General features: G+C 45.8%; 1 protein-coding gene across 1 annotated transcript; it reads right to left on the bottom strand.

The window, feature by feature from the left end:
- Positions 1-2,883: 2,883 nt before the first annotated feature.
- On the bottom strand, positions 2,884-9,801 carry zgc:92275 (cholesterol 7-desaturase nvd). Its single transcript, XM_057019463.1, has 7 exons — positions 9,074-9,801; positions 7,094-7,282; positions 6,223-6,401; positions 6,017-6,142; positions 5,740-5,859; positions 5,340-5,516; positions 2,884-4,092 (listed from the first exon to the last, which is right to left on the bottom strand). The coding sequence occupies exons 1-7, from the start codon at positions 9,483-9,485 to the stop codon at positions 3,931-3,933; spliced, it is 1,365 nt and encodes a 454-aa protein (XP_056875443.1). The 5' UTR covers positions 9,486-9,801; the 3' UTR covers positions 2,884-3,930.
- Positions 9,802-10,876: the final 1,075 nt, after the last annotated feature.

The raw sequence follows: 10,876 nt of genomic DNA, 5'->3' as shown, positions 1-10,876 counted from the left end.
GGGATGGGCGGGGGGGGGGGCATCACACGTGTGGCGGCGTGAGGACGCGGCGTTCATGTGCAAGCTGCATGTTTGTGCTCAGAACACTGCAGAGGAGAGTATATGTGAGGGCCTCTTAAACGCATCAGAGGGTGTTTTACATGGGGGGGGGGGGGGGGGGTCACGTTGTGCTTCCACATAAACTGATGAAACCCTTGGAAATGGATTGCTTTTGCAGATGGGCGGCTGCCTATCTGATGTGTTTCTCTTGTAGTGCAAGTCCTGACATGAATTATAGATGTTTGAGCGCCCCCCCCCCCCCCCCCCCCCCCCCTACATCCCTACTTGTCCCATGCTGAAGAATTCATGCTGCACAACACAACGATTCTTCTGGTTTTAGGCTCTCGACGTGCTGCAGAGCATTCTGGGCCAATCGGATCAGTCCATCAGATTCTTATATGTCAATTTTATGATGTCGAGCCTGTAGTTAAATAACAGGCTCTGGAGTTAAAGAACGGGCTCTGGAGTTAAATAACAGGCTCTGTAGTTAAATAACGGGCTCTGGAGTTAAATAACGGGCTCTGGAGTTTAAGAACGGGCTCTGGAGTTAAAGAACGGGCTCTGGAGTTAAAGAACGGGCTCTGGAGTTAAATAACAGGCTCTGTAGTTAAATAACGGGCTCTGGAGTTAAATAACGGGCTCTGGAGTTTAAGAACGGGCTCTGGAGTTAAAGAACGGGCTCTGGAGTTAAAGAACGGGCTCTGGAGTTAAATAACAGGCTCTGTAGTTAAATAACGGGCTCTGGAGTTAAATAACGGGCTCTGGAGTTTAAGAATGGGCTCTGTGGTTAAATAACGGGCTCTGTGGTTAAAGAACGGGCTCTGGAGTTAAAGAACGGGCTCAGCATGTTAACAGCACAGGGGAGATGAGTTGCTTTGCTGCCTCTAGTGATGAAAGAACTCTTTTATTATTCCGGATTATTCCTCTTAAGCTTCGTGGATTCCCGGTAAACTGAGGGTAAATTGTGTGCACCAGTGGCAACATGCACGTCTTTTGAAGGAACTTGGATTCTTTTTCCGCCTCCGCAGGTGACCTGATCCGACCTGCTCTCTCCTTGCCTGATTTCCCTGTCATGCTAACGCTAACGTTTGAAGCTCAGATGACAACGCTCAACAGAAGCCCTGAATAAATGCGGCTCGGTTTTCCCCCAGAGGTGAAATTTGCGTTAAGGTTTTCTACCCGGAAAGCAAATCAAAGACCCGACTGATCCCGACTGATCCCGACTGATCCTGTGTGCATAAACCACAAAACCAAAAAGGGACTCGTGAGCGGGACGCACCTCGTGGTTATTATCAACGACAGCATGTCTGTCTTTGAACTGATGGTCGGGCCATCAAGGACGCAGCTGCGGGGTCACCTCACTGATGTGCACCATGAAAGAAGACCACGCGGGGAGGGGGGCAGTAACCCAGGATGTGTTCTTTTTGTCCAGTCCAACCTTCCCTTCCTTGTTGTAGCATTTCCAAATAAATGGAAATAGAGTTTAAGCGATTCCAAAGAAGGTCAAGGTTTCCTGGAAAGGGAGTCATTCTCCAGCCTTTTTAAGGAAGCGGAACTCTTTTCCCAGCATCCAAATAAATCTGTCTGATCTCAGCAGGTGATTTCAGCTCTCTCCTCGCTCACCTTTGATTCCGCTCCCGATTTCCCTGTCATGCTAACGCTAACGTTTGAAGCTCAGATGACTCCGGCGCGCTGCTCGGCAGAGGCGCCGAATAAATGCGGCTCCCTTTCCCCCAGAGGTGAAATTTGCTCTGAGGTTTTTCTACCCTGTGTGGTGGCTGTGCATGTTTATGTTACTGTGTGTGTGTTTATGTTTATATTATTGTGTACCTTCACCTGATGCATTTAGCTTTGACCAGGCTGTCATACATGGAGCATAATTCAAGCCCAAGTTTATAATATATAATTTGGTTTATATTATTTGTGTCCTAACACAGTAATGCCTCTTTAGGTCATTCCATTGATCCCAACATCTTGTCAGTTGATGTAAAGCATCTCCACATGTCCTCAGATTGTTTTAGCCGGCCTAGCATCGTTTCTATCGTTGTTAGCAACCACGGCAGCAGTTGTTTTATTGTCCCTCCAGCTCCAAACATCTCTTCATAGTCTAATGTGAAGAACCAGGCCTGAGCTGAGACTGAGGATGCTGTTGAAGGAGGATGATGCACTCCTCGTTGGGGGGGGGGGGGGGTCACCGCAGATGGGACACTCAGCAGACTGTGACACTTCCGCTACAGTCGGGCTGATCCCTAGCAGCCAATTCCAGCTCTTGTGGAACAGATGCCTTTCCGTCCGCCTCAGCTGTAGCCCCCCCCCTTTTTTTTCATTAAAGCTGGGATGTTTGTGCTGAAACGGAGGCTGCATGAGCGAGTCGCTCCGATCTTCATGCTTTGCTGCGCCCCTCAGTCTATATAAAACTCCAACCTGAGCCTCTCGTGTTGGCAAGCGAGTGCCAACGCCCCTGCTCACATTCCAGGGTTCTTGTTCTATCCATCAAGGCAAAAGCCTTTTTCCCCCCCCACATTTCTACAGTCCAAACACAAGCAGGGCGTGTTTGCGCACAAGTCGATTTCCTTATCGGTGATTCAGCCGTTGATGTCATCCGGTGGAACAAAGGCAACCCGGTCTGAACCCAGTTAGGGAAAAAAGAAAAAGTCACCCAAAGTTAAATAATGCCCAGCCCAAAAAATAAAACAAACAAGAAAGAAAAAGGAAATGCATGATTTAAAAAATGTGCCCCGGCCAAGTACAGTGAACGTTTCACTCTTCAGCTCAATTTAACACGCTAATGCATTCAGTGCTACGGAAAGTTTCTGCCTATTCCGAAATGCATGAGCACACACATTAGCGCAGACAGATTTATTCCTCATATTTAAATGAACATTACAGCTGTAGATTTGCATTTAAAAGATATATATTGAAAGTTAACAGAACAGAGATGTTCATCGGGCATTCTTAACATGTGTTGTGCTAACAGGAGTTAAATGCAGGCTCTTCATCAAACACGTCTAGCTAACAGTAGCTAACATTTGCAATTATTAAAGTGCTACTGCTCTGTACCAATGTTAGAGCTATTAAAACTTAGTTTTGATTGAGATTAAGGCTAACGAAGACGGACAAATGTTTTCATTTAAATGTAACAAATAAGATTGTTGAATCTTAAATCTTATCTTTGGTTTTGAGGAAGAATCATTTGAGTGAAACGATGCTGTGTGTGGCTAGTTCTTCCTATAATGCTATTTTCCAACGGCTAAGAGAGGATGTAACTAATGTAAATGTTCCTACCGGGACACTAAAAGTACCAAAAACTAGGACCTCCACCTGCACACAGGTGTCCCATTTGCACGTTCTTTTCCTTAGCTTGCTAACACACCACAAGTATTTTTTCAAAGCGTAAAATATTACCACCCCCATTACTGGATAAATAACAATGGAGCAGGACCTTTTGGCATTCTCTTTTCAGACTATCTCTTTTCAAGATTTAAACAGTGATCATGTGGTTCCGGATGCTGCTTCTGTATACTATTAGCTTTTATTCGTAAAAAAGGAATGAACAAAAAACCAGGAAGAGCTTGCTTCGATTGCATAAGGACCACTGCAACTTTCCCATCAAATGCAGGCTCATGGTTAATATTTTCCTACACAGAGAGCCAAAGTCTACTTTAAATCAAACTATTGGTGTTGTAAGGCACACGGAGGTATTTATCTAAAGCGGACCATCAAACATTGAAACGGACTGTTTGGCGCTTATAACACCCCAACTTCCCTTTTAACAGGAAGTCCTTTCTTTAAAGAGTGCACACACACACACACACACACACACGTCCCTGATGTGGACCTTCTGAGCACCGGTAACCCCAGCGTAAACCCTCCTCCCGACGTTCCGAGAGGTCAGAAGTCCAAAGTGTGGCGCCGGAGCTTGAGCCGCGGGCTGCTCTCACTGTAGAACTGACTGAACCAGCGCCGGTGCTTCTGGATGGCTTGGTCCTCCTTCACCAGCAGGGGCTTGGAGACGTACCTCTTATTGTTCCACACCATCACGTCACGCTCAAACTGTGCACAAGCACAAGAAATCACGGGACAGACCTTTGATTATTCCTAATCACGTATGATTAATTAGAATTGTCTTTTTTTCCTTTTGATTTGCAGCATATGTGTTGAGTACTTGATCAAAAGCAGCTCATTTGTAGTAGATCTAATGAATCAGAGGAAGTTCTGATTCATTTGTTCAGCCTCTCTACTGTGATTTACGATAATGAACCAGCAGGGACTGAAGTGTGCTGCGCAGTTAATTAAATGTCACGCCACGGTAAATCCATTACCTGCTGAGAACTGATATTTCAGATCACTCAACCACCACCGGATCCTTTAAATCCTTAAATACAGGCTGGCAGAAGCTTCGGGTCACATTTCAACATCCAGGTCCGCCTGGTATCGCACCAGTAAGCTATTTTTAATTTTTCCTTTTTTATTTTGATTTTAAAAGGGTTTGTATTCTAAAACTGGCTTCAAGATTTTACTTCCACGCTCTTCCACGCCACGTTTTTCTCCGTGCAATGTTCTTTGAGAACAAAATAAAGTATTTCATACTGGGCTGAGTCAAAAGTTCTGTTCTGCATTCAAACGCACGTTGCTTGGACTGCGCATCCCCACGGCGGTTCGATTTCGCATATTTAACCTTTTAGCATACAAAGATAACGCTAAAGAAGTGCATTTTAAAACAACTAACATGCTAACTCGGTGGCTTTTCCCCCTTTACTTCCTCCCACTGCAATGATCCAGTTTATGAGGCCTATTTACACATTTGGTGCGAGTCCGCTGTTACTTCTGGTGTCAGCGAGGCAGCTTAAGAAGTCGTACTGCTAACAAACGCTAACAGAAATGGTCCGCTCAGGCAAAAGAGGTTAATGAGCGAGGCAGAGCAGGGATGCCGGAGCAGCAGCACGTGCTCACCTCTGCGGTCGGGCGTGGGTGAGTGAGAAATGAAAGTTACGCAACCCTGCCAGCCAAGCTAGCGCACACGTCACAGTCCAACACAACAGTCAACAGTTGTAAGGTCACGAGGTGACGTCTGGTGGCTACGTGTGGAAGCTAACGACAGGCGTTTGCTGAAGTTTCAGTTGCTATGCTAGTGCTTTGCATGTTATCATTGTGATTTGGGGTCATTACGTGCTGATGTGGATGTACTTTAAGATGAATAAAATAAAATTAAAGTGAGCCACTTGTTGATGACTGACTGAAATAGAAAATAATGCAAAGAGGAGGCACAGTGACGGCGGGGGGGTGAGGGGGTACTTCACCTGGATACTCTCGGCTCTGAGGATGAATTTGGGCACCAAGGGTAGCATGTTGGACTGATAAAACATGGTGTGAGTAACACACTGCAGGAGAGGCTCCACGGGAGTGACGCAGTGCACGAGAAGCCCTCGGCCCAAGAAAGCGTGGTTAAACAGCAGGAAGACAAGCCCTGGACCCACCTGGCACACACAAGAATGGATCTTACAGCATCAGAACATCCATGGAAACATGGCTAAGACACATTAGATCCTCAACAGAAGAATAATTTAAAGAAAAACAATCCGATTTTTAAAGAAACACACTTCATTTTGCCTTCGCAGAAGCTAGCATGAACTGGCCCAAATGTTCGGATGTAGCTAGGATGTTTTCAAATGCTAAAAATGGGTGCATGATGAGATTTACCTGTCTGGCCACAACATGAACATCCAGTAAAGAGCAGCGGAGCCCAAACACGGTTAAAGAATGTCTCACAAACATCTGGGAACAGTGCTGGTTTGGCTCCGGCTCCGGTTCCCACCGGACCTTGAATGAACACGTGTTTCATGTCATTCGGAATAAGAGAATTGGCGATACTTAATAATACGACAGCCTGCAAACTTGGCAGTTCAGCCTCCGTGAGACTGTAACAGGCGGCGCGGAGTCCAACTTCAGCCTTCACCCGCTGAAACCAAGGCCTCACCTTCCAGTCGTGCCGGAGGAATTGCCAGGTTTTGCTGTTGATGTGGCGCAGGTCGACTCCGCTGGTGATGCTCGGCGTGTGCAGGTGGCCCAGGTGAGCCAGGTCTGCTGCGTTCTCAGGGATTTCCTGCACAACAGAGCTCGTCGGACCACTAATTGAAAATATCAGCAAATCTGCAGGATTGTCTCGCATACGTCTGCACCCACCTGTATGTGAGCATTGATAAAGTGCTCGGTTCTGCCCCGGTAGACCCATTTGCCCGATGTAATTTCCTCCTGCTCAGGGACCGTCCACTCGGGCTCTTTGCCCTCACAGTGGAACCAGACCAGGATCAGGCCATTGACCTCACAGCTGGGCCATCGATGCACCTTAGCGATCTCTGGCACTAAAGAATCAAATGGATCCCGATTCCTCCATAAATACACATCTTTGACCACATTACTGACAATCTTCAGGCGACAAACGATTTCGTGTTGACTTTTGCTCTGACAATTTAAGCTAACGTATATATCCAATTCTCACAACCTGTAAATATGCTCCCAGTTCTGAACAAACAGAACGACTGATCTTTCTGAGAGAACCAGTTTTTATGTTTACTTGTGTGCTAGCATGGTGTACCTGCAGCTCAGTCTGCAAGCATTGCATATTTACTGAAGATTTTGACCAAAAAGTGACAGGAAAAACAAAATAAAAGCCCGAATGAGTCGCAAGCTCATCGCAGGGCCGCATGTGAGCATTTCAGGGTTCGGCGCCTTAATCAAGGGCGCCCTGGTGGTGCTCTGAGGGCGTCCTGGAACCTTACAAGAACCTTCTCAGGCCCCTACAGACGGAGCTACCACCACCCCCAAGTCAAGCTTGAACGTTTCCTTTAGTCCTTTTTATTAATCTACGCTGGTAAAAACTGCATTTCTATACTGTTAGAGGACAAGTGCACTTGTAAATATTTGTCTCAATAAAAATACTTAAATAATATTGACTCTTACACAAGAAGAATGTGCTAAGAAAGTGAAACTCCTCCCACTGCAGCTAACAGTAGCGACCCTGACTTTGAATTGCAGCGTTCATGTTTTCATTCACCTTTTTCAGCATAAGGAATCCGCACGCACTTGCCGTCACTGCCCTGAAACTGCCACCCGTGGAACGGGCACTCGATACAGTCCCCCAGCACCCGTCCTCCCACGGCCAGGTTTGCCCCCAGGTGAGGGCAGTAGGCGTCGACCACGTGAGCTTCCCCGCTGTGGCCCCGGAACACTGCGACCTGCTCGCCTGGCCGGGAAAAACACGCCATCGGTGAGTGGAGGGATCAGGAGTTGGAAAATAACCAGACCGTGATCATCAGAAAGGATTTTTTTAGTTTTCACAAACGCAATCAAATCGATTTGTAAGGACTTAAAAGTGCAGAAGTGGAAAAGATCTGCCTCCATGACGTGATTCCAGTGATTGATCACCACCGTTTGGCAGCAGATCCGCGGTCGCCCTGAACCTGGGCTGGAGGGACCGACGCCGATCCACAGATGACCCACATTCAGCCACCGATACATGACAATAAACTAAATTTGATTTTAATATTTTGTGTTACGAAAAGAAGAAGAAGGATGTTGGCTATTTAGGTCTATAATGATGTGGCATCAACCTGCTCAGCCTTCAGGCTGATATTTATCTGTAGAGACACCAATGAACACTGATCATCTTGGGGTTTTTTTCTCCAAATGAATCTTGAACCTGCCCCAAATCTGCCTGAATAAAAGTTGGTCACGCGTCCTCCCTGTTTATACTGCAGTGAACTTTCTTCCCCCAATGAAGCCAAGTTTTGGTCAGAGAAACAAAAAGGAAGAACTTTTGCTCAATGAGCTAAGCAGGCTGAGCGCCTGTCACCTGTAAAACACACATAAGAAACACACACACACATCAGTTCACACTGCTGCTAACATTTAACACATGGATGTATTCGTCGACGCCTTTAGCGGCGATCTCCATGGCTCTGTCAAAGGAAGCCACATATTTGAGAGTGATTGCACATCAACAATAGTCACAATCGGCGTGACTAAGCAATGAAACCCTAACAAAGATGGGCCATTGTGCTTGAAATGTTTCAACCAAAAAGCTGTAATATGATCTCCTGTTATCCTGGCAACCTGCCGTCAGTGGAATCAACAAACACAGGGAGGGCGAGAACGAGACGTGAGTGTGCTGGTCTCAGTCCGAAAGGAATCACAGAGAAGATGAAGATCTGCCGAAGGTGGAACACAGGCAAAAGATGAACGCACACATGTTTCAGTTCAGTCCCAGTAGTTTATCTGTGTGTGCATGCCTCTGTGTGTGTGAGTGTGTGTCTGTGTGAGTGTGTGTCTGTGTGTGTGTGTGTGTGACGGCTTCATTATCTCAAAGCCAAGAGGCCTTGATCATAAATCAATCTACTATGTTAAATAACCTTGTAATAGTACCATCTATCTATCTATCTATCTATCTATCTATCTATCTATCTATCTATCTATCTATCTATCTATCTATCTATCTATCTATCTATCTATCTATCCATCCATCCATCCATCCATCCATCCATCCATCCATCCATCCATCCATCCATCCATCCATCCATCTATCTATCTATCAACAGTCAGACAGACATACGGACTGACTGGTACTAACTAATTGACTACTGGTTCAGTTCTTTAATTAAACACATATATGTATATACTGTATGTTGACTCTTACTATACGTGTCATGAATCCTTTGGCGTAGCCATAAGCTAGCCCCTCGAATACAAAAATAGCAAATATACATTTAGAATTTAAGAAACTGGAATATGAGTTTTTGGAATATTAGCTCTGGGTGTGAGTGACAATATGTTTGGAAATCGGCTGCTTGTTTTAAATGTGGTGATTTTGTGTCACTTTACATATAAAATTAGAGCAGATCACTTTTAAGTTAATGATTGACATTTTTATCTGACCTACATTATAAAGTTCGACATGATTAAGAGGAAGCGGATTCTGTTTTTTTCTGCTTCGCGCACCGCATGATTTAAAAATGATAACAGAAGTATCACAGCCTACCTAACACAGAGGCATTTCTGACCTCGCCCCTGTGCAGCAGGTGCGAGTCCAGGACTCGGAACCATCCGTTCGGGTAGACTGGAGGCAGCTCTCCGGTCTTCCTCCTCCGCCGGACTTGGTTTGCCGCTTGGGCTTTGGAGCGACCGTCCTCGGCGATGTAGCCCACATCTTCGGGCGCCCGGAGCAGCTCCAGGGGACAGAAGAGCAGCTTGTACAGCCACCGCATGGCCACGGCCGTCAGACCGCCGAGGATGCAGACCAGGGGCCACGTTGGGACCCCGGGCACCGCGTCCTCCCATGACAGCTGCCGTCCTGCGGAGTTCTGCGTGTGTCCTTGCAAAGCCACCAAGGTGCAGGTTGCGACTCCCAAAGCAACCGCAGCAGCTACTTTCAGAAGGTTCTGCCAGTCCATGTTGCACCTGGCGCCGCTTCATGCCACACTTTAAATACCGTATCCACGGAGAGGCCACACCCGGGGCCAGCCTGTCACTCTGGGACGGTCATTTGTCTCACTTCAATTAGAAATTAAACGCAATTCCTTTACTGTGTGAAGAGGTTCTTATTTTAAAGCCATAATCTGTTGAAATATTCTTCATTCCTCTGAGGAATTAACCTGGCAGCAGCAGTTTGCTCTCATTAGCGTCAGATAGGTCCAACACTGATGCTGCCTGATAAGGTCATCTCATCCCGAGGGAGTCCAAATGTGGTCTAAATGTGAATATTGGCGGAACTAACGTGACAGGATCCGAGACACGTGTTCTGTGTGGTGCTTAAACATAGATGAAACCTTCAGCCTTCAATTATTATTATTATTATTATTATTATTATTACTATTATTACTATTGTTGTTGTTGTTGTTTGCTGCGTGATAATGCGGTCAGAAGAAGACTAATTTTCGACATGATCTTTAAAATGTGCAAAAACTAAATTTGAAATAAATGAAAAACAACAAAAGAAAATCCAGAATAAAAGCCCCGAAAATGAAGTAGTGACGTGACAAAGACAGAAATGGGCTTGCCACTGAGGCACATGCTAAAGATGAAGTAACACAGAGGCCAGTCAAGAATTAAAGTAAACACAACACATAAAAAAAGCTTAAATAAATAAGTAAATGCTCTAAAATCAGCATAGTTCCCATAAATATAATTTAATTCTAATAATAATGTAATTTCCGATAAAATTTATGTTTTGGGTGCATTTGTTAGCATTCGTATCAGACTTATTGATTTATTTAAGCAAATTGTAGTTTTAACTCATGTAATGAAAAATATGCCACGCTCACAAACATTTCAGAAATTGAGGAGCAACACCGCCCTCTTCTGGTGAGAGGAGAGGAGAGGAGAGGAGAGGAGGAGGAGAGGAGAGGAGAGGAGAGGAGAGGAGGAGGAGAGGAGAGGAGAGGAGAGAGAGGAGAGGAGAGAGGAGAGGAGGAGGGGAGGGGAGGAGAGGAGGAGAGGAGAGGAGAGGAGGAGGAGAGGAGAGGAGAGGAGGAGGGGAGGGAGGGGAAGGGAGGGGAGAGGAGAGGAGAGGAGAGGAGAGGGGAGGACAGGTAGAGGATAGAATAGGTACGAGAGGAGTGGAGAGGGGAGGCGATGTTTCTGGACCAAGGCAGCCTTGGCCTCTAGCAGTATAACTAAGATGTTAACCTAATGATTAGACGACCCCCTAAGTATGATAATTTGTCTGTCTAGGATAATAACTGGAACTACAGAATTAATGAAAATAAGCTTTTTCAAAGAGGAAGGTTTTAAGCCTAATTTTAAAAGTAGAGATGGAGTCAGCCTCCTGTACCTGGACAATGTC

The sequence above is a fragment of the Takifugu flavidus genome, chromosome 20, assembly GCF_003711565.1.
Source record: "Takifugu flavidus isolate HTHZ2018 chromosome 20, ASM371156v2, whole genome shotgun sequence".
Classification (NCBI taxonomy): domain Eukaryota; kingdom Metazoa; phylum Chordata; class Actinopteri; order Tetraodontiformes; family Tetraodontidae; genus Takifugu; species Takifugu flavidus.
The sequence above is the reverse complement of the archived record's forward strand: the minus strand, read 5'-3'. Positions and strand labels throughout refer to the sequence as shown.

Bases quoted from the DNA above. Each gene is read 5' to 3' on its own strand.
- zgc:92275 (XM_057019463.1), bottom strand. From the start codon at position 9,485: ATGGACTGGCAGAACCTTCTGAAAGTAGCTGCTGCGGTTGCTTTGGGA. The intron at 5,517-5,739 runs GTAAATCTCATC...TGTGTGTGCCAG, and splicing joins TTCATGTTGTGGCCAGACAG to GTGGGTCCAGGGCTTGTCTT. The intron at 4,093-5,339 runs GTGAAGTACCCC...GCTTGTGCACAG, and splicing joins TCAGAGCCGAGAGTATCCAG to TTTGAGCGTGACGTGATGGT.